Source organism: Coenobita brevimanus, chromosome 78 (assembly GCF_032717465.1).
Source record: "Coenobita brevimanus isolate Jiangsu-jjx chromosome 78, ASM3271746v2, whole genome shotgun sequence".
NCBI lineage: Eukaryota > Metazoa > Arthropoda > Malacostraca > Decapoda > Coenobitidae > Coenobita > Coenobita brevimanus.
Genome location: NC_137031.1, coordinates 7,264,219 through 7,291,603, shown reverse-complemented (window position 1 = coordinate 7,291,603; position 27,385 = coordinate 7,264,219). Strand labels below are relative to the sequence as shown.

Sequence of the window (27,385 nt, the reverse complement as noted above, 5' to 3'; positions counted from 1 at the left end):
ATGCCTGATGGTCGGCATGTGCACGACCCCCATGAAAAGGTATAACTCCAGGAACCTGGCTATCTCCTCTTCATTGCAAGAGAACCAGGCATCCAGCTGAGTCCCCAGGAATGTGGCGTACTGGTTGGTTTCCACGGTGAGATATGACAACAACTCCCGCACGAAAAAGAGCTGGAAGAACTGCAGGGGAGTTGTTGGAATATCCACCTTGATCCCTGGGTAGCCAGTGAACGGCCCGTGGTTCGATGTAAACAGGCCACTGCTCCACCCAGGATCCTCTTCAGTGGCAGTGACAGTGGGTTGGCCTGCTGACACCCTTTAGCCTGCCCTCTGACCCCTTGGACGTCCCCCTGTCCAGGCAGTGGACCACAGCGCCATTATCTAGGAGGGGGTGCCTCAGATGAGGACGGGGACAAGACGGAGGGCTCTGGGGACACCAGTCTCCTCGGCCTGGCCAGCGAGGATGTCACCTTAGCATCCTGCATGGCAGACACGGGTGGAGGGACCATCACAATGAATGATGGCCTGGCTTCCGGTAACACTGGCTCGCCAAAGGGGGCAGAGGGGCCTGGAGATTGGGTCCTAGAGGTGGGGAGTGTTCTCCAGTGGGATCAGCTGATGTTGGTGGTGTCGTCTCCCATCATCAAAGGCAGCGGGGCAGCTCCACTTGCTGGTGTCAGCTCAACTTCCTCCACCCCAGAACTTTTGCTTTCGATGTCGCTCTCCCACTCAATCTCGTTGACGAGCTTCCTCCACTGGTCTAGTGGCAACCCGCATTTCATCTCTGCAAGACTGATGTCATTGCAAGCCAAATGGAGAATGAATTGGTGTCAAAGGGACTGGTACCTTAGGCTAGGTAGTCCTATGCTGTGCTAGGGGTGTGAGCTGAAATAAAGGAGTCAAGATATTTTATTCACTGCCAACCAAGAACTTTGCTCAACATTGGCACAACTTTAGGATTCATGATATGTGTGTATGTCCTTGAAAAACATTGTCTCCTACATCTGACTTAGAGTACAGGTAGGGGCCACGAGCACGTGATTCAGTCTTTCATTTCCTTTTCACATTACACATAACCAAATCTATCACTTTATGAGATACACAGTATATTTCACCAATAAAATGTAAATCCATGCGTTCCTTATCTCGCATTGCATTTCATTACCTTTGTGCTAACTCTGGTGTATGACACACACTCTTTCTTATGAGCATGTGGGTCAGTCTTTCATTGTCTTTTCACATAAAACATAACCAAATTTATCAATATATGAGATACACAGTATATTTCACCACTACCACTTCAAGTACATGCACGTCTTCCGTAGGTCAATTACATGGCCCCTACCTGGGCGGTAAGGTGTAGCAGACGATTTTCTGATGATCACGTGGTTCACTTTCACTTTCTTTTCACATTACACATAACCAAATCTATCATTTTATGAGATACACAGTATATTACATCATCTAAAATTATGTGTCTCACGTTGCATTTCGTTACATTTGTGCTAACTCAGGTGTATGACACGCACTCTTTCTTACCAGCACGTGGTTCAGTCTTTCACGTCATTTTCATATAAAACATAACCAAAATGATCAATACACGAGATACACAGTATAATTCACCATTACAAGTACATGCATCTCCTCTGTAGGTCAATTATGTGGCCCTTACCTGTGCACTAGGGTGTAGCAGATGATCTTTCCCTTACTAGATGATGCTGCAGTGTGTACACTTTTATTTCACAATACTCATAACCAAATCCATCATTTTATGAGAAATACGGTATATTTCACCATAATAGTACATGAATGTGTTCTGTATGTCACATTTGCAATACCTAAGTATCACAGACGATATCTTCTGACGAGCACGTGGTGTAGTGTTTACATTCATCGACACAAGCATATGATAAACATATCACTATAACACTCATGCTTTATTTCACACAAAAAGCATATGGAATAAATATAACAATATGATAAATTCAAATATCCCTATAAACCTCCTCTATTCATCCCATCCTGACAACAGCATGCCGTGGCTGTAAGGCGTACGTAACTCATGCCCTAGCCAATATTATATCACGTACACTCGTTGCGCTATACTCCTATCTATTGCACAATAACACTATCCACCATATATCAGCATATAACAAGGACTTCATCAATACCTTGGCAAATATTCCGTTCAAGACAATGCCGTGTCTTAAGACAGTTTCCCGCCTCCCCCTGCTAAACATTTCACCATGTCCTTGTTCACTAGCTGTTGCACACTATATTCACTGTCACTATTGTTCAATGGTTGAATACTCACATTTGGTGCAGGGTAGAGGCAGTGTAGTTGTTGGGACATGGCAAATAACAGGGCAGGCCTAGCACAATCTTTGTTGGGCCAATGGCTGATAACGGCCAGAAATGATTCACAAAAACCTAATTCCCTATTGCAAACACCAACTCTAATCAAAAGAGTGTCCAAAAACTAAACACAAACACTATTGGTATAATGGAATATGATGCGCACCCAGGGTGGGGGTAAATACAGTATGATTTAAAGGGCCCGCTGCTTGCTCACCTTCTCCCTCGACAGCCAGTGTGGAACTAATCAACCTGTCCAGGCTGCCACGCATCTGAGGTCCCACAGTTGCTGACTCCTTCCTTTTGACGAGCGACATGGAAACTATGACGCCTCGAAAAATGACACAGATTGGCCTAAAGCTTTTTCTCTGATGAATGTTTTTATGCTTAAATGATGGCAAATGCGTCAATGAGTATAGTTGCAGCCATACACATATGGTGACGAACGTCTCAATGTGGGCGAAGGGGTTAATATTTCTCTCTCTCTCTCTCTCTCTCTCTCTCTGTATATATATATATATATATATATATATATATATATATATATATATATATATATATATGTTACGCCTACTCCAAAGGAACAAACAAATGACATTCCTAGCACTTGCTCTTAACTGTACTGTACCTACTTATCATATCGTTATTTACTTTTTTTTTTTTACCTTATTTCTCCATGCATTCCCTAATCATTTACATATTATCCATGGTCTTTACTCCCAGGGCACATGATCCTCGTCTCCAATGTCCTGTCCATGCCCTTCGTAGCCCCTGCCCTCAACCACACCTGCGTACCGCCCGATAATGAATACACACTCACCTCTACCACCTTTAACCCCATCGACAGCAATACCACCACCGTGTATGTACTCCCAGGCATGAGTAGATAAGACAGATAGGTAGATAGATAGAAGGATAGATTGACTGATAGATAAGGAAAATAAGGGGACACACTCACCTTTTCCACCGTCAACCTTTCTGGCATAAACATTACCACCATTACACACATACATACACTGAATTTTCCGGGTATGAGTAGATAGACAAGTAGATAGTTAAGCAGTAGGTAGGTCGACAGGTAGACAGACAAATATGAGATAAGAATGAGGATACTCGGTCACCAGAACCACTTTCAACACCACTAGCACCAATATTACCACCGTGTACCTATGTTCGTGCAAGAGATAGATAAATAGATAAACGGATAGACAGACCGATAACTATATATATATATATATATATATATAATATATATATATATATATATATATATATATAGATAGATAGATAGATAGATAGATCAATAGATATATTAGACGATTCCGGTGCTGTTCCTCCATCACTTCTCCCCTCGGACATCCTCATGGCTGACATTAAAATTTCTTCAGCTGATGTATTTTCTTCCATCACTGGCCTCATTGCTAACAAGACATATGGGCCTGATGGAGTCCCTCCTGTTGTCCTCAAGAACTGTTCTTCAGTGCTTACACGCTGCCTAGGTAAACTTTTTCGCCTTTGTCTGTCAATTTGTACCTCTCCTTCTTGCTGGAAATTTGCTCTCATTCAGCCAGTCCCAAAGAAGGGTGACCGTTCCCAACCCTCTAACTATTGTCCAGTTGCTTTAACATCCTGTGTCTCAGAAGTTTTCTAATGAATGCTTAACAGAATAATTTTAAAGCATCTTTCCTATCACAACCTTCTTTCTGATCGTCAGTATGGGTTCCGTTATGGACGCTCCACTGGCGACCTTCTCACCTACGTCTCAGACTACTGGTCATCCTCCTTTCGGGACTTTGGCGAAAGCTTGCCATTTCACTTGACATCTCAAAGGGTTTCGATCGAGTCTGGCATAAATTAATTTTCAAACTGCCCTCATGGTTTCTATCCTTCTAATTGTGCCGTCATCTATAGCTTTCTTTCTGGTCTGTTGTAGACGGCCAGCGTTCTTCTCCTAGACCTAACAATAGTGGTGTTCCTCAGGGCTCAGTCCTATCACCAACTCTCTTCCTTTTATTCATCAATGACGTACTAAGCTGTACAACCCCATCCACTCGTACTCTGATGATTCCACCCTTCATCTTTCCATTCGGTTCCCACAACGTCCTTCTCATTACTTCAACAAACAAGGGATGAGGCTATGGCACACCTAATGTCTGACTTGGCTCGTATCTCTGACTGGGGTAAAAATAATTTGGTTGTTTTTAATGCATCAAAAACTCAGTTTTAACACCTATCAACCCGGCACAAGCTTCCACAGGAGCACCCTCTAATGTTTAATAATATCCAGCTCAATCGTGCATCATCCTTGAACATGCTTTGGGTTTCATTCACTCGGGACTTAGCTTGGAAAGATCATATTACGTCTCTTGTAAAATCTGCTTCCAACAGATTAGGTGTGCTGAGCCGACTCCGTACCTTCTTTACCCCTGCACAATTGTTGATTTTATACATGGGTTTTATTCGCCAATGTTTAGAGTACAAATCTCATGTGTGGGGAGGCTTCCCACATGCAGCTCTTCTCAATAGGGTGGAGTCAAAGGCTTCGTCTCATCAACTCTCCTCCTCTTACTGGTTCCCTTCAACCTATGTCTCTTCACCGCACGGTTTCATCTTTATCTCTTTTCTATCGCTACTTCAATGGTCACTGCTCCTCTGAACTGTCTGCTTGCATCCCTCCACCTCTACGATGGGTGCGTAGCACCAGTCTAGCAACAAACTCTCATCCCTTTTCTGTCCAGCTCTAATGCATGAGTTAACCGTTACTCCCAATCCTTCATTTATGCAACAGGTCAACTCTGGAACTGTCTCTCTTTGTTTCTATTTCCTACTTCCTATGATCTCCAGTCTTTCAAACGCAGTGTGTCCAGGCATCTCGAAATGAACGGATCTTGAATTTCGCTCTCTTTTGTAATTTTTTTGTTTTTTTCTTGGAAGAGATGGTTTGCAGGATCCTGGCCTTTGGTTCCTTCTTTCTTGTATAAAAAAGAAGATAGATAGACAGAAGATACACACCTCAACTACAGCCAACTGCAAACACCGAGGCAAAGAAACGGAATAAGTATTTGAACCTACATATGTGACAGATAAGACACAGATGCGGTAAAAAGGGAGAGACAGACAATGGAAGGGTATTTCTCCATAGATTCCTCACAGATAAGACACAAGTAGGTTAATAATAGGACGGATAGACAAAGGAATGAGAATTTTAGCTTACTGATATGACGATAGGATAATAGAGGTAGGGACAGACAGAGAAATGCATATTTTAACCTAGTGATGTAAGAGATAAGACAGAGATACTTAGATTAACCCTTTCACTTCGAGGTTGTATTATTTCCATCATTATTCCTACCACTAGATAATAATCTTTAATGAAGGGGAGACATCTAGCAGTGAAGGGGCTAATGAAGGCTGTATCTAACGCTTCCAGTCGAAAAGTCTCCCGTAAGGTTGGGTGGAAATAGTAAGAAGAACTAAGCAAGATGTTCCTGGATTCAAAGGGTTAACTCCTCCCCGATATGGGTTACGGGGTCCTAACGTTACCTTATTTGACCTCTGCCTCGGCTTTATTCAACACCTCTTCCCCCTTCCCCGCTTCCACTGCACCCCCTTCCCAACTCCCACTGCCATCCCATCACCCACTCCCACTGCATCCCCATCCCCCACTCCACACCACCTCAAATTCCATTCTACTCTACCCCATCCCAACTTCACCCTACACCTTCCCCAACTCCTTCCCCACCCCCATCCCCACTTCACCCTACACCTACCCCAACTCCATCCCCACCCCATCCCCACTTCACCCTATACCTATCCCAACTCCATCCCCACCCCCATCCCCACTCCGCCTTACCCGATTCCCATTCCACCCTACCCCAACTGAACCCAACCCTGACCCTCACTCCACCCCACCCACACCTCCACTCCTCTCCGGTCACAGGGTCTAACATGAAGGATAGTTATACTGTATATGCAGATAGGAAGAGTTGATGAAGTCGCTGGCAAAGTCAGGGATGCTTTAATAAATATTGTAAACGAACTTATCATGAAAATATAGTCGTACCATTCGTAAAAAATGATGCTCTAGTAAGCTGGCTCATTAAATAGTTTCATAATTTGAAGGTGTGTAATGGCGGCCAGCTTCGTGTGTCACTTGACTATAGTATGAAAATCCCAAAGACTAACCTAAAGCTACACATTATACAGCTGAATCTCGATTAAGTCCTTTTCTAAAAATCTGTTTACCTACTTTATGATTCCATATAACCATTCAGCTAACAGATCCCTAGGTAATATACATATATACATACATACATCACTTACATCATTTCAACTTCGATGTATGTACATTACAGTAACTCATTCACCGTTGACCTGCCAACAATAAAAATTCTTGTATGTTTTCTGTTTTGTGAAGGCGAGTGCAAACGTGTGAATTATTAATACAGATCGGGTTGTATAAGGCTTTAAAAAGTCTACCTCCTTGTTCCCACATACACCTCTTTATCTCTTAAGGCTGTCCTCTCAGTTCCCTAATTTTTTTTTTTTTTTTAGATTTTCTTTTATACCTTTGATAACCATATTGCTTCCTCTCTCTCTCTCTCTCTCTCTCTCTCTCTCTCCCCTTGAAGCTTATCGTACATGTACAGTGTACGATATCTCTGTCCATTTTTCCTGCATCTTGTTTTCCTTCTTTTATACATCCTCTTCTTTCTCTTCCGCTTATGTCATTATATCATTCTCTGTCATCAACGTATTTTCTTGGTATATATTTCCCTGACATGCTGTTCCAAACATTCCTCCGCCTCCCCCCCCCCCCAGTTTCTTTTCTCTGTCTCTAACATTCCACTTTCTTGTTCCTCTCAAAATCGAATAACATTTCCTTTGTTTTCAACTTCTGATTCCTTCATGCCGATGACTTTTTTTGAATATCTGCAGCTACTAGGAAATTCTGTATCGCTTCAGAGAACACATTAGTCTTGGTGGGATTAGTGGTGGTTGTATGTTTTCATAAGCCACTCCACAGCTGAATATAATCGACATGAAGCTTAGAATTACCTTAATGAAGCGTCACTGTAGTAATTGGAATATATTTTTTTCTAATGCCCCCCTTTCGTCTGTTTCTCCCATTAAAGGATTTGGGCAAGAAGGGGATTTATGGCTATTTCTCGTAATGTATACAAACATGAGAGTACTTCACAACATCCAGAATTCTTCAATAATAGCTTGAGTGTTGATGGTATGTCTCAGAAAAAGAAGAGCAACCAAAAAGAAAAAGAAAAAAGTCGTCGTATTTAAGGGATCAAATAAGTGACAGTCCTCTGTGAACCCTTCACCTATCTCCTGTCGCTGCCGAAACACTAAAGGTTGTAGTTGGCTTATTTAGGGACTATCTAACTTCTTCCATGGTGAATGAAGGTTGTATAGCCCTTTGGTTCACCTTGATAAATCAATCAATCAATCAATCAATCAATCACTTCCTGTGGCACCCCACGGGATGCATAGGGCCTCAATGAACTCTCTCCACCAATATTTGTCTCTTGCCATCTCCTTCAGGTCGCACCAACAGTCCTCTCCTGCTTCTTTTTTCATTGTCCTCAACCAGATTTCCCTCGGCCTACCTCTACCTCTTCTTCCTCTAGCAGTCCACTCTGGCACATCCTGTATTAAACTACCTTCTTTTCTGTATATGTGCCCCAGCCACTTCCAGCGAGACAGTCTCAAATATTCATTAACTGGTTCCACTCTCGTAATATCTCTTACTCTTGCATTTGTAACTCTGTCTTTGCCACTTTACCCCAAGAATCCTTCTCAGTATTTTATTCTCAAATCCTAATACTTTCTGATCTGTTGCAATTGTACTGTACCATGACTCATGCCCGTAAATTAAAATTGGTCTAACCATGGCCTTGTAAATTATCACTTTAGTATGTACCGAAAGCATATTATTATTATTCCAAACAGATTTCAACATTCCAACAGCTCGCCAAGCCTGTCTAATCCTCTGCTCAATTCCATTGTTTAATGATCCATTAGATGATACAATTGTTCCCAGATATTTAAAGTTTTCTACATTCTTCACCACATTATTCCCAATTACACAATCGATTTGGTTCTCCACGTTCATATTAATAATTTCAGTCTTTCCACAATTTATTACCAATCCCACTTTTTCTCCTTCCTCCACCAGACAAACACGCACCCTCTGCATCTCGTAAATACCTTGATAAATACTTCTTGTTAAATTCTGCTAAAGCTTATGGCAGTACAGATAGCCTAAATGCAACTCTGCCATTTCAGAAACAACTGCCGCTACTACACGAATGACACTGAAGGAGGCGGGTTTGAGGAGAAGGCCTGCAGTGACTGGCTATATGACAACTCCACCTACACCCTCACCCTCACCTCCCAGGTACTACACACTCTTCTGCATAACACATGAAACAGGTCCAGGATAATCTCCGTGTATACTGCATATAGTTTTTGTGATTCAGTAGCCGAGAGTTTTCTTCCTTGTACTAATGCAGGCGTATACATATATGACAGACCTTGACAAAACTTATTTCATTTGCAACTTGTTACTGTAGTACAGTCAAGGACAAAGTTCATTCACTGTTCTACGGTTCCACTATGTCTGCTTTATACATGAGGAGTGCCCATTACTTTCTCCTTGGTTCCCTTGATTCATCGTACTAGAGAATCACCTATGGGCAGAAAAACATACCAATCCTTCCTCAACTTAAGGAATATTAGCCAACAAAGGTAAGTTAGCAGCAGCAGAGGTGAAATCTTCGGCGATCTTTTGTACCTGATATACATAATAAATATTAATATGACAGATGCATACTGCTGTAAAGGATAACGCATAATGTTTCACTATTAGCTACTTCCAGATACTTTTCTTGGAAATGTCTCTGAATTTATGTAGTAACAGTGCTGCATGTTCATATATATATATATATATATATATATATATATATATATATATATATATATATATATATATATATATACACATATATATAGATAGATAGATAGATAGATAGATAGATATAGATAGATAGATAGATATAGATATAGATTCTCTCTCTCTCTCTCTCTCTCTCTCTCTCTCTATATATATATATATATATGTATATATTGCCTGACGCCTTGATCCCGTAAGGGGTGGACACAAACAAATCGCCTCCATGTCGCTCTATCCCCCGCCATTTCACTGCCGTGCTCCCAGCTTATACCCCCCACTTTCATATACCTCTCCACTCCATCCCTCCATCTCATCCTTGGCCTTCCCCTCCCTCTCCCCCCCTCCACCTCAGATACACTCTCCTCATCAGTCTCTCACTCTCCATCCTCTCCACATGGCCAAACCACATTAATGTGTTTCCTCTAACGCTTCCTATCACATCCACATCCACACCACATCGCTGCTTCACTTCCTCATTTGTCAGTCTGTCTCTACATGTGACTCCACATGCTCCACTCAAATAACTCATTTTCACTGCCCTTACTCTTGACTTCTGTCCCTCTAGCAAGGTCCAAGCTTCACTTCCATACGTTAGAGTTGGTATCACAATACCGTCAGGTAGTAGCTTTTTTACTTCCATGCTCACTTCCCTGTTTCTTATTACTGCTTTCAAGGAACCAACAACCTTTCTTCCCTGCTGCACCCTTTTAAGGACTTCACCCTCTAAACTTCCATCCTTACCCATCACACTACCTAAGTACTGAAACTTACTCACATTCTCCATTTCCTCATCATCCAATCTCACTGTACATTCACTAGCTTCACTTCTCTCGAAGACCATAACTTTACTCTTTCCTACATTCACCTTTAGATTCCGTTTCTTACACACTCTCCCAAATTCATCCACCAAGCCTTGCAGTTCCCCTTCTTCTTCAGTTAACAACACAGTATCATCTGCAAACAACAGCACAGGGAGTTTCCAAACACTGCCCTCTCTCACTAGGAGCAGTCCACCTTCCACTGCCCTGCCTTTATCTCTTTTATAACCCCATCCATATACTGTAGATTGAACAACCATGGAGACATGACACATCCTTGTTTGAATCCAGCCTTCAAATATAAAAAATCACTCAGTTCACCATCTATATGCACTGCAGCTTTGCACCCTCATACATACTCTTCACAGCATTGAACAGCTTTCCATCTACTCCATATATTCTTAATACTTTCCACAATCCTTGTCTATCCACCCTATCATATGCTTTCTCCAGATCCATGAAGGCTGCACACAACTCCGTTACCTTCTCTAGAAACTTTTCCACTAAAGATCTTAAAATGAATATCTGCTCTACACAACCTCTTCCCTTCCTAAACCTCCCTGTTGTTCTCCAACTAATTCCTCTGTTATTTCCCTAACTCTGTCAGTAAGTATCGTACCATACGCGTTTCCTTTTACACTAAGAAGGCAAATGCCCCTATGATTACCACACACTTCTTTTTTCCTCCTTTCCATTGTACAGGGGAACAATTATACCTGACTTCCAATCCTCCGGGACTCTACCTTCCTCCCAGGCCAATCTGCACATCTTTCACATCCATTCTACTACTATCTCTCCCCCATGCTTCAGCATTTCACCACACAGTCCATCAGTTCCTGGGGCTTTCCCCATTTTAACTTTCTTCATTGCTTCCACAACTTCCATCCTACTGATTTCTTTCTCTCTTCTCACATCCCTCCTTCTCCCAGCCATTCCACAGCCGCAAATACTTGCATTACTTTCATTCTCTATACAACAATTATTGAAGTGTTCTCTCCATCTGCCCACTTTGTCTCCCTTCTCCTCTAGTAATCTACCATTTTTATCCTTCACTCCACAGTTAACTTCTTTGGCATCCTTGTAGTGCCCAGAAGTGATAATGAGTTGTATGTAGTTTATTTTACGACCAAAAGTTCGGTTAAGTGAGAGAGGAGGGCCGAGGTATAGCTGTTTCCATGCGAACGTGATCAGAACGTAGATTAAGTTACCTAGTTGCTAAGTCATTTTTTTTCCTACTGTAATTTACTAGTATTAAGTCTCTTTATAATATAAAAACTCGAGTGAATATGTGCCTCTTGTCACGTAATCCAGCATAAGGTACGCATGCGCAAAGGGATTTAAGGCACGATGATTCTTCTTTTTTTTCGATGCAAGTGTAGAGATTGTTGTAAAATAATTATTGTAACTACGGAATGTAATTTTTTTCGGGTAGGCGATTGTCGGGGGAAAGGCATCACACTGAGTCTATCACGAGTCTCTAATAACGAAAATTTTATATTGAGTAAGCCCTCATCCCCCCCCCTCCCCCTTCCCACCACGCAAGACAGACGTGTTTCACTGATCACTCGCTCACCGGCCGTGAAACGTGGGAGATGGTCGGAACTGTCGTTATCCTCCTCCCCCCCCAAGGAATTCAGAAGTGTATAACAATCACGCGAGGTGACGCCACTAGCCTTTGGAGAAGCGAGCCTGTGTTCCCACTCACCTTCCTTGTATCTCTTGAGCTGGATAGTGAGGTATTTCCCATATATTTGTGTACTGTACTTTACATTATTATTTAGTGTGTAACTGGAATACGAAAATACTAGCTGCAGAGTTCTGTCTGAGCCTCAGATGAATGTGTGATTTTTGTGGGCAAAATATCAGGTGCCCTGGAACTGTAAATTGTTTATTAATACGTGTTGGGATGATTTGCAATTCAGTACTTTTTAGGGCTGTGTTGTGAGTTAATGTTCACGTAGTTACTTTGTGAGGCACAATGATTTCGATGCAGTGATGTTTTTCATGGTTAGAGTTATTCATGCTTATTTGTTATAGTATTTCTATATTATCCCTACAATAAGTATTATTTTGAGCAGACCTATGTGTCTGCAGTGCCATGTGTTATTCCGTTTCTAACTGAAATGTCGAGTGTTGTAACTCATGTTTCTTTATTATGAGAATTTCTTGCTTATGTGGATTACTTGCATTAGGGAGAGTAGTTATTCATTATACATATTAATTTCTAGCGGGTCTAAGTGTGGGGGTCAGTCTCAGTGAGTGAGTCAGAGTCCCGGTGTGGAGGTTAAGGTCCTGTGTGGAAGACAAGAATATTAGAAGACTGGACCAGTGAACTATGGGCTGAGAAGGACTATTATGGAGTGCCACATTGCACTGAACTTGGGACAAAGGAGCTAAGTTTTTTGGATTTTGATATTAGGGCCATATGATGTTGAGTAACATACCAACTGATTCAGGATTATTCTGCAAGGCTTGTAGATGGGAAGATTTCTGCCCTTTTGGGGAGGTTTGTTAATACATACTTCCACTCGAACTTTACTGTTTATATAATCCTTGAGAACTAGTGGTATAGAGCTTACATAGTAGCTTGTTAATGTGTAACCTTAGAAGCATTTGGGGGAAATCGCGAAAGTTGGGCTTGGGTTAGCCGAGTTGGAGACTGACCCCATCATTTTGGCATGCTAACACTCTTAACTTGACCACCTGAAAAGTAATAAACGCAACCGAAGAGACCGGTCGTGGGAGAGAGTCTCCGTCAATCTGAGTTCCCCACCATTCCAGCACACAGTGGTCATCACTAGTGATTTAATTTCTGCCCCTTTTGACCACGTAAAAGTCTGGACAGCAGAGGTGTCAGTTCACCCTGTCTAACTCTTTACCTCTTTCCAAAACATCTTACATTCCCTCCATTTTACACTCAAATTCCTTCCAAATTCCTCATCCACTCTCTTCTTACTCTCACTAAACTCTTCACCTCTCCCTTCCTTTCTACATATAACTCTCTCTTCCGTCTCTCAACTTCTTCAACGCCTCTGTTTCTCATCCACTCACTGTATACTTTCATATTCTGTGCCACAGCCTTTCTCACCTCTTCAGTCCACCATGCTGTTCCCTGCATCCCCTTTCGTCTTCTCTTCACCTCACACACCACCTCACATGCTGTACAGATTTCTTCTGTGAATATCTAACACACACCTTCCACGTCCCCCATCTGCTCCAATCTATATTTATCTAATTGCCCCTTCATTTCCTTCTTATATTCTGCCCTTATTCCATCATCTTGTAACTTTTCTACCCTCCTTGTAAGAAATACTTTCTCCTGTCCTTCCCTTCTATTTCTCCATTTTGTTTGGACTTTGATTCTGACCACCAGCAAGTGGTGGTCTGAAAGTCCACTCCCCCGACCTCTATATACTCTTGCATCCATGAACACACCTTCTCATCCTTTCACCTACACACACATAGTCAATTATTGCCTTCTATTCATTCAGTTCATCATCCACCCTTCTATTCACTCACCATGTATACCTGTGGATCATTTTGTGCCCGAAGAGGGTATTAGCTATCACCAACTCCCCCCACCCCCCGGCACAAATGTCCACTAAAGCACTTCCAATCTCATCCATCTCTGCAGGCACACCCCACTCACCAACTATTCCATCTACCTTCACATTCCCTAGGTTTCCATTCATATCTGCAATCAAAAACACTCTTTCATTCCTTTCAAACTTTTCCAAGCATGCTTCCACATTTGTCCAGAACTCTTCTCTCACTCTGCTTACACGATCTTGCATTGGCGCATACACGCACACAATTGCCCACATTTGTAGTTCAACTTTCACTCTTACCCACACAATCCTAGAGCCAACTGATCCATACTCTCTTATATTTTTCTTCCATCTGTTACTCACAACAATACACACTCCTTCCTTTGCCCTCTCATTCTCACCTACTCCTGCACATACAGTATACCACATCCATTCTCCCATTCTCTCACACTCTTCACCTCTCCATTTAGTCTCAGTTAATCCAGGTACATCCACTTTCGCACATTTGTAGTCCAACTTTCACTCTTACCCACACAATCCTTGAGCCAACTGATCCATACTCTCTTATATTTTTCTTCCATCTGTTACTCACAACAATACACACTCCTTCCTTTGCCTTCTCATTCTCACCTACTCCTGCACATACAATATACCACCTCCTTACTCCCATTCTCTCACACTCTCACCTCCCCATTTAGTCTCAGTTAATCAAGATACATCCACTTTTGCACCTGTACAATCTCTTTCTCTTTCACCTCATCATTCACACCCCTTACATTCCATGTAGCTATCCGTACCAAGTCCTTTGTTCGGTCCTTAGTTGTCGTCTTTTGGTCAGTCCTTGTCTGAGGCTTCATGTTCGTAATTTTAGTTAGTTGTTTTACGGTGAGGGGCACTAACCCTTCGCCAACCCATTTGTTGTCGCGTTTGGAACACGTGTTAGTTGCTTATAAGTTACCACCCTACGTTGTAAATGCTTTTCTGGTTTACAGGAAATCATTTGGCTTGCCACTCAATGTGGAGCTACCTCCCAAAACAGGGTATAACTACACCAAGTGGGTGGATGATGGGCGCCCCCACTTACCACGGATATATATATATATATATATATATATATATATATATATATATATATATATATGCGCAGCACTATGCTGTTGCAACATTCCACCTGACGAAGCACATACCCCCCCCCCCGCCCATCTCCATGCACACCTAACTAAGCGCATAACTACCCTTACCTCCCGCCACTTCGGTATAACAAATAGGAATTATAACTTAAAAATTTCAGAAGTTTATCCATATTAATAAAGTTATGAGAAGATATGAAGAAATCATGACTCGTGCTTTTTTTCATTAGGCAGCCATTTTTTATGGTTACGTAATAGGTACAGTCATGAAACTTCATACATATTTGGGTATTTATATAATCACTTATCATGTATAATTTCTGCCTCCTAGGTTTAATAGTTGCAAAATTTTAATGGAAAAATCATTGGGCCCTTCAGATTCCTTGCACAGGCCACATTGAAATTTCTCAGAATTAAATTTTTTTTTTTTTTTTCATAAAAAAAAAAAAATACTTAAGACGCAGCATTCTATCCTTAGTTCTTTCTCTGAAATCTCCATTTGAGGAAATTTCAATGTTCACCGCCACCTTTGGCTCTCCTTTCCATTCACTGATTCACCTGGTGAACAAGCCTACATATTTTCTATCGTTAATGACCTAGAGCAGCTTGTACAACACCCTACCCATATCCCTGACCACCTTGGAGAGAGCTCCAACATACTTGACCTCTTCCTTCCAACTGATCCTTCTGATTTCACTGTTAATCTTTTCTCTCTGTTGGGCTCCTCTAATTACAAGCTTATTACCTTAACATGTCCTATCGCTCTGGTACAGCCTGTGGACCCTCCAAAGAAACGTTAACTGTGGTGCTTTGGAGCTGAGGATTGGGAGGCCCTCAGGCAGTACTTCTTTGATTTTCCCTAGGATTATTGCTTCTGTGGCCGGGAGCCATCTGAGTGTGCCTTGCTCATTACGGACGTTATTCTCTTGGGCATGGAAGCATACATTCCTCTCTCATAGCCTCTGACTAATGTAAGAAAGCCTTGGTTTAATCACGTTTGTTCTAATGCTGTCCGCAACAAAGAGAGGGCCTATAAAAGGTACACAAGCCAACCCACCCTTGAATCACATCTTTCTTATGTTTCTGCCCAGAATCTTCTAAGTCTGTTCTTTGCTCTGCTAAAAATAATTTCATCCATACTAAATGCTCTCAACTCTCCAACTTGAATTCTTCCCGCTCCTTCTGGCACCTTGCCAAAAACCTTTCTAACAACTTTACCTCATCATCCTCCCCTTCTTTCGTCTACTGTGATGGCTATGTAGCTATTTCTTTTATTGATAAAGCAGATCATTTTGCTCAGACTTTCTCCTGCAATTCCACCGTAGATGATTCCAGTGCTGTTCCCCCATCACTTCCCCCCTCTGACTTCCTCATGGCTGACATTAAAATTTCTTCAGCTGATGTATTTTCTGCCGTCACTGGCCTCAGTGCTAACAAGTCATATGGGCCTGATGGAGTCCCTTCTGTTGTCCTCAAGAATTGTGCTTCTGTGTTTACATCCTCCCTAGTTAAACTCTTTCGCCTTTGTCTATCAACTTGTACCAATCCCTCTTGCTGGAAGTTTGCCTCATTCAGCCAGTCCCAAAGAAGGGTGACCATTCCCAACCCTCTAACTATCGTCCAAGTGACTTATCATCCTGTGAAAAGTTTTCAAGTCTATTCTTAACAGAAAAATTTTAAAGCATCTTTCCTATCACAACGTTCTTTCTGACTGTCAGTACTGGGTCCATCAGGGGCGCTCCACTGGTGATCTTCTCACCTACCTTTCAGTCTCCTGGTCATCCTCCTTTCAGGACTTTGGCGAAAGCTTGCCATTGCACTTCACATCTCAAAGACTTTCGATCGAGTCTGGCATAAATCTTTAATTTCCAAACTGCCCTCTTACGGTTTCTATCCTTCTATCTGTGCCTTCATCTTTCTGGTCGTTCTATAGCCGCTGTTGTAGACGGCCATCGTTCTTTTCCTAGATTTATCAACACTGGTGTTCCTCAGAGCTCTGGCCTATCACCGACTCTCTTCCTTTTATTAAGCAATGATCTTCTAAGCTGTAGATCTAACCCTATTCACTCGTACGTTGGTGATTCCACTCTTAACCTTTCCATTCAGTTCCCGCAGTGTCCATCTTAGCAGTTACTTCAACAAACAAGGGATGAGGCTGTTGTACACCTAATGTCTTGCTTGGCTTATATCTCTGACTGGGGTAAAATTATTCTTGTTTTTAATGCATCACAGACTCAGTTTTACACATATCAACCAGGCAAATTCTTCCAAAGGAGTACCCACTAGTGTTTAATACTATCTAGCTCAATCCTGCATCATCCTTCAACATGCTTGATGTTTCATTCACTCGAGATTTATCTTGGAAATATCATACTGTATCTCTTGTAAAATCTGCTTCCAAGAGATTAGCTGTGCTAAGCTGATGCCATATCTTCTTTACCCCTGCACAGTTGTTGACTTTTTATGTGGGTTTTATTCGCCCCTGTGTAGAGTCAACTCTCATGTGTGGAGAGGCTCCCCACATACAGCTCAGCTCAATAGGGTGGAGTTAAAGGCTTTTCGTCTCACTAACTCTCCTCTTACTGGCTCCCTCCAACCTCTGTCTCTTCATCGCACTGTTGCCTCTTTATCTCTTTTCTGTCGCTACTTCAATGGTCACAGCTCCTCTGAACTCTCTGCTTGCATCCCTCTACCTCTATGACGGGCGCGTAGCACCCGTCTAGCAACAAACACTCATCCCTTTCCTGTCCAGCTCTCTAATGCAAGAGTTAACCATTACTCCCAGACCTTCATTTATGCAACACATCAACTCTGGAACTGTCTCCCTCTGTCTGTATTTCCTACTTCGTATGATCTCCAGTGTTTCAAATGCAATGTGCCCAGGCATCTTGAAATGAACGGATCTTGAATTTGGCTCTTTTGCTTTTTTTTTTTTTTTCTTGGAAGGAACCGTTTTGTTGGCTCCTACCTTTGGTTCCTTCTTCCTAACATAAAAAATATCTATTAAAAGGCACAAGTTCACTATAAGACAAATAAATATGTGAAATTTCATGACTCTGTAGCAAATACTTTCTAAGTTCTGGCCCAGAATCAAAATCTCTACACCATCTATTTTTGTTAACCCAGTGATAACAGTACCCTCCTTCGTCAAGTGGAGGGTAAAAATTCGTTGGGCCTTTCAGGTTTCTTGCACAAGTCACAGTGAAATCTCCAAGATTTTTTTTTTTTTTTTACTTTTTCGTAAAAGAAAAAAAAAACTACTTAAGACCCAGCATTCTACCTATCAAAAATGACACATAAATATATGAAATTCTATGACTAAGGTGAATACTTCTGAGTTCTGGCCTGGAAACGAAATTTCCATGCCACCTATCGTTGTTGATCTCAGTGATAACAATAGCCTCCTCTGACTTCATCAGATGGAGGGTAAAAATGTACATACAGAGTGGTCCATAAGTGGCACTCCATAAAGACTCAACTGGCGGTATCTTATGTTAGTGTGAGCGTGGGTGTGACAGAGGGAGAAGGATATGAATAAATGACCCAAGGTAGACAGGAATAATGCTGACCTGAGGTTGCAGGTTGCAGCTACTAATATTATAGGTGATTTATGTCCCCCTCTACCGTCAGTTCGATCTGGTGTGCTCCAGGGAGTACATCCGACCCACCTACCACAGCCTCTACATGTTTGGCACCTTTGTCGGGGCGCCCATCAACGGCCTCACGTCAGACAGGTTAGCTCACAGTTCCACGTGAAGCTTTACTTATTTACATGCGTCCAGCAGTGTTTCTGTGTTTTCATTGGCAGACTTAAATATTGCAAAAAAAAATAAAAATAAAAAGTGGTGATCCAGTACGCCCATGCACACGTTGTTTCAGACAGGTAAGAATGCAGATCTTCTTCATTTTTTCTCTTTATCTCCTCCTTGTGGCTATGGAGGAAAAAAAATCCTATTCGTCTTCTTTACACACAGGTTCGGGCGGAAAACAACGCTAAGCCTGGGGGTACTGACATATTTCTTCATTGCCATATCCAGCTGTTGGCTCACCTCCCTCCCGGCCATCCTCACCTTCCGTTTCATCCTCGGTTTTTTCCATCCTTCCATCCTTCAGACTGGCTATAGCCTCGGTTAGTCCGTATCTCCATTACGTTATTTATCTGTTAGAAATCCTAGAACCAGTATATTGTCATCATAACCCCTTCACTGATTTGACGTATTTGATTTTTTTTAATTCTATCTCCAGACAAATTTACTAGACTTGGAGGAGACTTTTGGAACTGAAACACACACACACACACACACACACACACACACACACACACACACTGACCAGTGTTGTAAGCAAGGTATTAGAAAAGCTTATAAGAAAAGCTTGGTTAAATCATCTAGAAGAACACAGTATGATAACAGAAAGAAGTTTGGTTTCAGAAAAGGAAAATCATGTGTTACTAATCTGTTGAGCTTCTATGACAGAGTAACAAACACAATACAGGAAAGGGAAGGATGGGTGGACAGTATCTATTTAGATTTCAAGAAAGCTTTTGACACAGTACCACACCAAAGACTTTTATGGAAACTGTACCATCAAGGAGGAATTCGAGGCAAACTGTTTTGTTGGATGCAAGACTTTCTCATAAAAAGAGAAATGAGAACAGTACTAAGAGGAAACTACTCATCATGGAAAGAAGTGACTAGTGGAGTACCACAGGGTTCAGTGCTGGCACCAATCATGTTTTTAGTGTATATAAATGATATAAACAGTAACACTGGAAATGAGAGCTATCTGAATATGTTTGCAGATGATGTAAAAATACAAAGGAGAATTACTAACACAGACTCTTGTAAAGAGCTACAAGAAGAATTAAATAAACTTCATGAATGGAGTAGTACATGGCAAATGGAATTCATTGTGGACAAGTGTCATGTAATCAAGTTTGGTAAAAGTGGAAAAAGACCTGATTGGGATTATAAGTTAGGAAATAAAACCCTATACACATCAGAAAGAGAGAAAGACCTAGGTGTGATTATCAATAACAGACTATCTGCGGCTGACCACATCAGCGAGAAGGTACGGAACATGTATACACTGCTTGCAAATATGAGAATAGCATTCACATACATAAACGAAGACATGCTAAGAAGGATAATAACATCATTCATTAGACCAACCCTGGAATATGCATCAGTAGTCTGGAGTCCTCATCTCAAAAAGCACATAGACAAGATTGAAAAAGTTCAAAGGGCCGCTACAAGATGGATACCAAGCTTAAGGGACCTAAGCTACGAAGAATGACTAAATAAACTGAATCTACCAACACTACAGGAGAGAAGGAAAAGAGGTGACATGATAATGCTATATAAGTGCATATCAGGGAAGGAGAAAATAGACATAAATGATTACTTAACATATGGAGAAGCATCAGCAAGAGCACACTGCAAAAAACTGCATAAGCAGAGAGGTGATAAAGACGTAAGGAAACTCAGTTTCCCAAACAGAGCAATTGATCAATGGAATGCACTACCGAATGAAATAGTGTGTGCCAAAACAATTCACAAATTTAAGGATATGTACGATAAATATGATTTAAGACACGGGACAGTACGAGCTTGACTCATTCCTGTAAAGATACAATTAGGTAAGAACAATTAGGTAAGAACAAGTAGAATCCAATAACGTCTACACAACGAGGAGTCTATCTGAAGTTGAACATTTTAATAAAAAAAATACACAAGATCATCAGAGTCAAGTTGCTAAACAGTTCACGCTTGTAAATTACTTACACTGAATTAACAGCCTTGCTCAGATCATTATGTTCTTTTCAACTAATAAAATTATAGTAATGTGATTCTTGAAAACTAGTGCTCTGTATAGCACTAGAGGTATGTGCAAGTCCAAGTAGCCTACAGATCCCAAATTGCAGATCCAAAAAGGTGAGACATATTCCATCATCATTATGTGCTTTACAAATTATGGGAAAAAATTGATATAATTAATAATAATAATAATAATAATAATGACAGGGGTTATCTACACTTCCACGCACTCAATTTTAGCAATACGTACAGCCATGAGCAAAAGTTCGTTGACACTTCTCTGACGTGTGAGGCAAGGGAAGGTGTTACATGAATTATTTTGAAGTGAGAGCAAATTGAAACAGAGAAAGAATGGAAGAAGGAAAGATGTTCTCTGTTGTTTGGGGAGGAATGAAAGATATGGAAGGCAGGAGACAATGCTGGCAGAGGAGTGTAGCAGCATATTTGCTCCTGGCTGCATCGAAACCCCTCGTACTTTTATACAGCGCTTGAGGTATGCGAACCCAAGTACCGATCTATCGTGGGCGTGCTGGCGTCTTTCCCGTGGGCGATCGGCACTATGATTTGGGGCGGAGTGGCCTACCTCATCAGGGCCTGGCGATGGCTCCAACTGGCAGTCAACATACCCGGCCTTCTCATCGTTCCCATTCTCTTGTAAGTTTTTTTTATCTTTCTTTTTTGGGTCAAGTTTTCCTCTAGGGTTTAGGCTTCGCCATGTATTTAGTTCCTCGTCTTCTCATCGTCCAATACTCGATTTAGTCCAAGATGCAATTAACAATTAGCTTTTGACACGCTTTTAGTTTTTTTCCTTATTTTTTTTTCTTGATTCGGTTAAGCTTTTGGCAACGTATTTAGTCTGGGTATAAATATGCTTTAGATTCGGCCTTGGTTTAGCGTTTGGCACGTATTTTGTTTTAGCTGAGCATACATATTTCAGAACTAGTTAGGTTTTAGCTCTTGGCATACTCGTGGCACCTATTTAGTTTTAGCTGAGCATACATATTTCAGAACTAGTTAGGTTTTAGCTCTTGGCATACTCGTATATTGCCTAGGTGGGCGTAAATATATTTCAGATTTAGTTAAATTTTAGCCTTTGACATGTATTTAGTTTCTATTTGATTTTAGACTCAATTTCGGTTTAGCTCTGGCATCCATTTTGTTTTAGTATGTCACACAGCCATATAGCAGAACTTCTGCCTATCAGAATTCTTTTATTCCCCGAACTGAATCTCTCTGGAACTCGCTTCCCCGGAGTTGTTTCCCCCCAACCTTCAACTTGCAGCTGTTCAAGTCCAACTGTTACAGATATTTTATGAATGAAGGATGCCATTTATCTTGTGTATGGATTTTTTTTTTAATTCATTTATTTTTCCTACCTCTGTTCTGTTATTTAAAAAAAAGGTATAGCTAAATTATGGGCAGTTATAGTTTAGTTTTGGTAAGAATACAGGGAGGAATAATTTTATTGCACAATCAGTTATAGTTGAGCTTTGACATTTCTTTAGCTTTGACATAATTTTATTTTAGATTCAATTGTGGTTTAGCTTTTGACCAACACTTAGTTCCTGTGGTTTTCCACAGCAGTGCCAGTTAGCCAGGAAATATCTTTGCAGTTGAGTAGGTTCTTCCTCCCTAGAATTTTCTGCCTAGTTCAGTACTCTACATTCCTTGATAAATTTGACCTGCCATTCACTGATTTCATAAGTATTTTCTTGTGTTGTAGACAGTAGTAGTAGTAGTAGTGGTGGTAGTAGTAGTAGTAGTAGTAGCTGCAACCCCAGGCAAAGCTGAATGTGAACCGGTGGACTGCAGTCTTAAGTTCTTTTTCTGCAGTCCACCATCATCATTTCGGGGGATAGTGAAGTAACTGAAACACGTTTGTATAACTAGGTAGTTGAAAACCCTGGTTATATCCTACATCTCTGATTGCACCATACATCATATATTTCTCCACCTCATCCACTCTGTCCTCTGGCAATAGGTCCCCCTTCCTGCGACTCACACACCCCATCTCTCTCATATACAGTAGTTAATCTCTCCATCCCATCACTCCATCTCATTTTTGATCTCCCCTACTCCCTTCCTCCTCTCATAGTGAAAAAAATAAAAAATGTCATTTGACCCTTTTTGCAATAAACAATTCTCCTGCATGTATCTTGTCTTTCGACGATTGGATGACTTTCCCCCAACACACACCACCCCTCTCTCATACATCTCTCCACTCGATCCCTCCATCACAGCCTCAGTCTCCCCCTTCCTCCTCGTAATTAAAGGGAAAAAAGGTCTATCACTTACCTTTTCTTGCCACACACAGGATTCTGGATGAGTCTCCCCGTTGGCTCATCGTGCGAGGGAGATTTGAGAAGGCGAGGAAGACGCTGGACAAGGCGGCTCGCTGGAACCATGTCACCCTTCCAACCCAGGAGGAGCTACACTCACTTATGCATGCCATTAGACAAGAGGTGATTGCCAGGGGTATATTAATAAAATACACACACGCACAGTAAAGTATATGCATGGAAGAGTACCTAAACGTTATTAAATTCCCTTTTGATCCCCATTCGAAAACACAGTAAAATAGATATAAATTTCTTTCCTGGCAGGCCAACATCGGAAAATCCGGGATGGAGAAACAGAAGGTGAAGAGAGCATACAGGGAGAAGGTGACGCACTTCCTTCTGCATCTGCTCATCCTCTTCAGGTAAGTTTCAGGAGTGAGAAACAAGAAAAGCAAATGAAACATGAGCAAATACTTGTGCATTATTTGTACTTCTGAATATTTCTTGCTGTACAGTCAGGGACAAAATTTCTTCTATTAACTGCAGAGAACGCAAAAACTTTGTGTAATGTGTCATAATTCAAGCAGCAGCAGCAGCAGCAAAAGTAGTAGTAGTAGTAGTAGTAGTAGTAGTAGTAGTAGTAGCAGTAGTAACAGCAGCAGCAGCAGTAGTAATAATAGTAGTAGCCCCAGGTTCATCTCAAATGTTCACCCAGTGAACTGCAGCCTGACACTGACCTCCTCCAGCAGTCCACCACCTTCCGTTCAGAGGAATAAGGTTGAACTTGAAGGACATTTGTAGAACCAGGCAGTACAGCCAGTCTGTTATATCAGTGTCACAGAGTGAAAATGTCATTCTCTAGGATCTATAATTCAAGAAACTCCTTCCTTGTCTCCACAGAACACACAAACTACGCACCATCACTTGCATCTTGTGCCTCAAGTTCTTCCTGGACTCCCTCATCTTCTACGGGATTGCCCTCAATGCAGTCAACTTCAGCGCCAACCCCTTCCTCTACATGATTCTCTCGGGTGTGGCTGAGGTGCCTGCCTATGTGGTCTCGGTGCCCATCGTGGCCCGTTGTGGGAGGAAATGGCCCAGCATCGTCTTCTACTTTATAAGTGGAGTGGTCATTGTGGCTGTGGCATTTATTCCTTCAGGTATGGTTGGGAAAGGGTGAGAGGGGATCAAGCATTTGTTAACCTCTTTAGCTTGGTGGCATATAGATTTTTAGCTTCTGTCGTGGCAATTTTTCTAAACTGCATGGGGTCCTTCTCAGTTTTTCCTGTCGACTTCAGTTGGCTGGAGGGTTTGATGGGCAAGGGCAGAGCCTTCTTTCATTATTATCCTTATACCTGGTTGAGGACAATGAAAAAAGAAGCAGGAGAGGAGTGTTGGTGGGACCTGAAGGAGATGGCAAGAGACAAATATTGGTGGAGAGAGTTCATTGAGGCCCTATGCATCCCGTGTAGTGCCACAGGAAATGATTGATCTTTAGCTCACAGAATTAGCTGTCACAGTCATAGTCTTCTCTGAAACAAACACTTACGAAAGAACCAATAGGTCTGTTGCTGTTTGTTATCCTTTGTAACCCTTTACAGACAGACAGACAGGTAAACAGATAAACAGACAGACAGACAGACAGACAGATAACAAACGTTCCTATTCACCCAATCTATTCCCTGGCAGATATGAAAGTACTGGTGCTGGTGTTGGCACTAATGGGGCGTATGTGCATCACCGCAGCCTACGTGATCCTGTACCTGTACTGCGTGGAGCTCTACCCCACTGAGGTGCGCCTTCAGGGCCTCGGGTACTGCACCATCTTCTCCCGCACCGGCTCCATTATCTCACCTTTCATCACAGAGCTGCTGGTTGGTATACTTCCATGCACATCTTGGCTCATTCACAAATACCTCACGCACGTACACACACTAAAATAATTATCAACACACAATGCTTCGATACGCTTTGTAACTATCACTGACACAGAAGCTGTGAATATGCTGTATGGGTTAGTACACCTGATTCTCCTCTCTCTCTCTCTCTCTCTCTCTCTCTCTCCATATATAGTATAACTTCTATAGTTTCATGTCGTGTATAATGAGTAATTCATAGCAATGTCCATAATGCTTAAAGGAAAGTCTCAAAGCATTGTACACTAGATAATACAGAAATCAAAGTGCTATGATTCTGTTTAGCTTCCATCGTATCCAAGGTTACCACCTTACGATTTTCTGACACACTTTCATACAGTGACAACCACCATTAGCATTTAAAGAACGAGTTGATGGCAAACTCAACTAAACACGTCCATTTCCAAAGAACTATACTGCAGTGTTATATCTCTGACCTGCCTCATGTGCTTTCCTACATCTACAGCCTTCCCATTTACGAATTTATTATTCTCTCCTTAGTACCAGTGTTTAAAATCCATTCTCTTTTAATATTCTGTCGTTTTCTGCTCTATGATAGTATCCTATTTTTATTGAAAGTCTGTGACTAAAGCCAAGTTTTTTATACGGCCTGTCTTTTACTCTCATTTACTATGATGATCCTGCATCACACCCTATTGTAGCACTAAGTTTTTATTAGCCCATTATACTGCGCCATTACATTAACCTGGCAGAGATTGGCCATCTCTCAACCATTAACCTTCCGCGTGCCAGTGCTGTTTTAAAATGGACTGACAAAACTCCGTGGTCAGTACCAGTACCATTTTAAAACGGCTTAAAATTAAAACATTCACTGTGACGGTAATTTTCTAGATTTGCGGGTAAAAATTGGCAGGCATGTATGTTAACTGTTCCTCTATCATGCCCCAGGCGTAAAGGCCATACACCCACCCGCTTCCCTCCTCATGCTCGCTCTGCCTGTGCCTCACCCTGTGCTGTACATAGTGAAGGCATGTTGTTAATATATTCATGTAAGTGTAGGGACTATACATAGTGAAATCAAGTTGTAAAAATTTTCTTGTAAGTGTAAGTACCGTACATACTAAAGTCAAGTTGTAAATACCTTCTTGTAAGTGCCAGGACTGTACACAGTGAAGTCAGGTGTACCAAGCTTCAAGTAAGTGTAAGACAATACATTCACAGTGAGAGAGACATGCAAATTGTGACATGTTAAAGTAATAAGTAATGAGAAAAGTGTACTGAACATTGCTATACCTTAGCAGCATAAATACCTGAGTCTACCTTACATAGAAAACGGCTTTTTCTCACCTACGTGGCGAGCGTGAGAGAGTGGGAATACCTATATATGAGTATGCAGGACTCAATAAACCCATTTCCGAGCTTCGGTGAGTATTTTAATGGTGCAATTCATCGTTTCCACATCAAAATCTATCATTTTAGCCCCCAAAACAAGGTCAAAAAATGGTCGGCATGGAGGTGACCCCTTAGGGCTAAAAATAACTGGCATGTGGCAGGTTAATGTAAAAGCTATGACAAGAAATCATCACAACAGTATGGTATTAGCCATGAAGAAATGTACTGGAAAATATGATGAGCCATCTATTAATTATGCCATTAAGATCAAGGAAATAACCAACAAAATTATTAAAATGCCACGAGATCAAATGAATGAACATAGGCTGTAGATACGAACTTATTGCATTTTTCCCTTAATTATGTAGCAAGAAAACGGCGTGCAGTACGGCAGTTTTGTTTTGTTGAGCATTCAGCCCACTGAAACGCAGGTATTAGTTTTAAAAATTGGGCAAGATAACATGCTAGCCGCAGTTTCACATATGTGTAAAATACACTAAATGATGTTTCAGTGTGCTAGAAATTGGGATTTCCCTCCCAAATTGACAACACTTCCAGTTACACACTACGGAGTACTTGAACCTAAGGTTCATATTGAAAGTGGTTTTGGGTTCTTTGGTAACACTTCTGATACAGGGATTCATTTTGCACATAACACAACAACATCTGCTTTTATAATTTTTATGAGGATGATGATGTTACTCAAACTCTCTAAGTAAGGTAAAATACCAATAATTATAGACAAGACAAATTACTTAGTCAACAGTGCTACGAAGCCTCTGATACCACAACGAATAGTGACAAAGGCTCAACAGATCTCTCCCCTCTCTCCCCAGGGCCCAATCAACCCCTCTGCTCCCTCTCTGGTTTTCGGTCTGGGTGCCCTGGTTGCTGGGCTGGCCACATTGCCACTCCCGGAGACCCTAAACAGGAAACTGCCAGACACCATCGCTGATCTCGAAAATAAATCCTCGGAGCTCATAAGGTAAGCCAAAAAAAAAAAAAGAAGAAAAAAGAAAGAAAATGGAAATGAAAAGAAAAAAAAGATTATAGAGATGAAAGTGACATATCTATTGATGTATTTATTGGTTTATTTATTTATGTATTTGCAGGCTGGAGAACTGTGGAACGGAGAAACTGGAGGAGGAAGGGGAGGAGGTGATGGAGGACGAGGAATCCAAATTGGCCAAGTTGTGGGCGTAG

General features: G+C 41.5%; 1 protein-coding gene across 1 annotated transcript; it reads left to right on the top strand.

Moving 5' to 3' along the window:
- Positions 1-27,385, top strand: LOC145408686 (organic cation transporter protein-like). The gene is made up of 13 exons (XM_080279362.1): positions 1-10; positions 359-673; positions 3,079-3,217; positions 8,656-8,767; positions 18,449-18,552; positions 18,793-18,947; positions 21,120-21,288; positions 22,949-23,096; positions 23,238-23,335; positions 23,814-24,073; positions 24,603-24,787; positions 27,019-27,167; positions 27,295-27,385. The coding sequence occupies exons 1-13, from the start codon at positions 1-3 to the stop codon at positions 27,383-27,385; spliced, it is 1,935 nt and encodes a 644-aa protein (XP_080135488.1).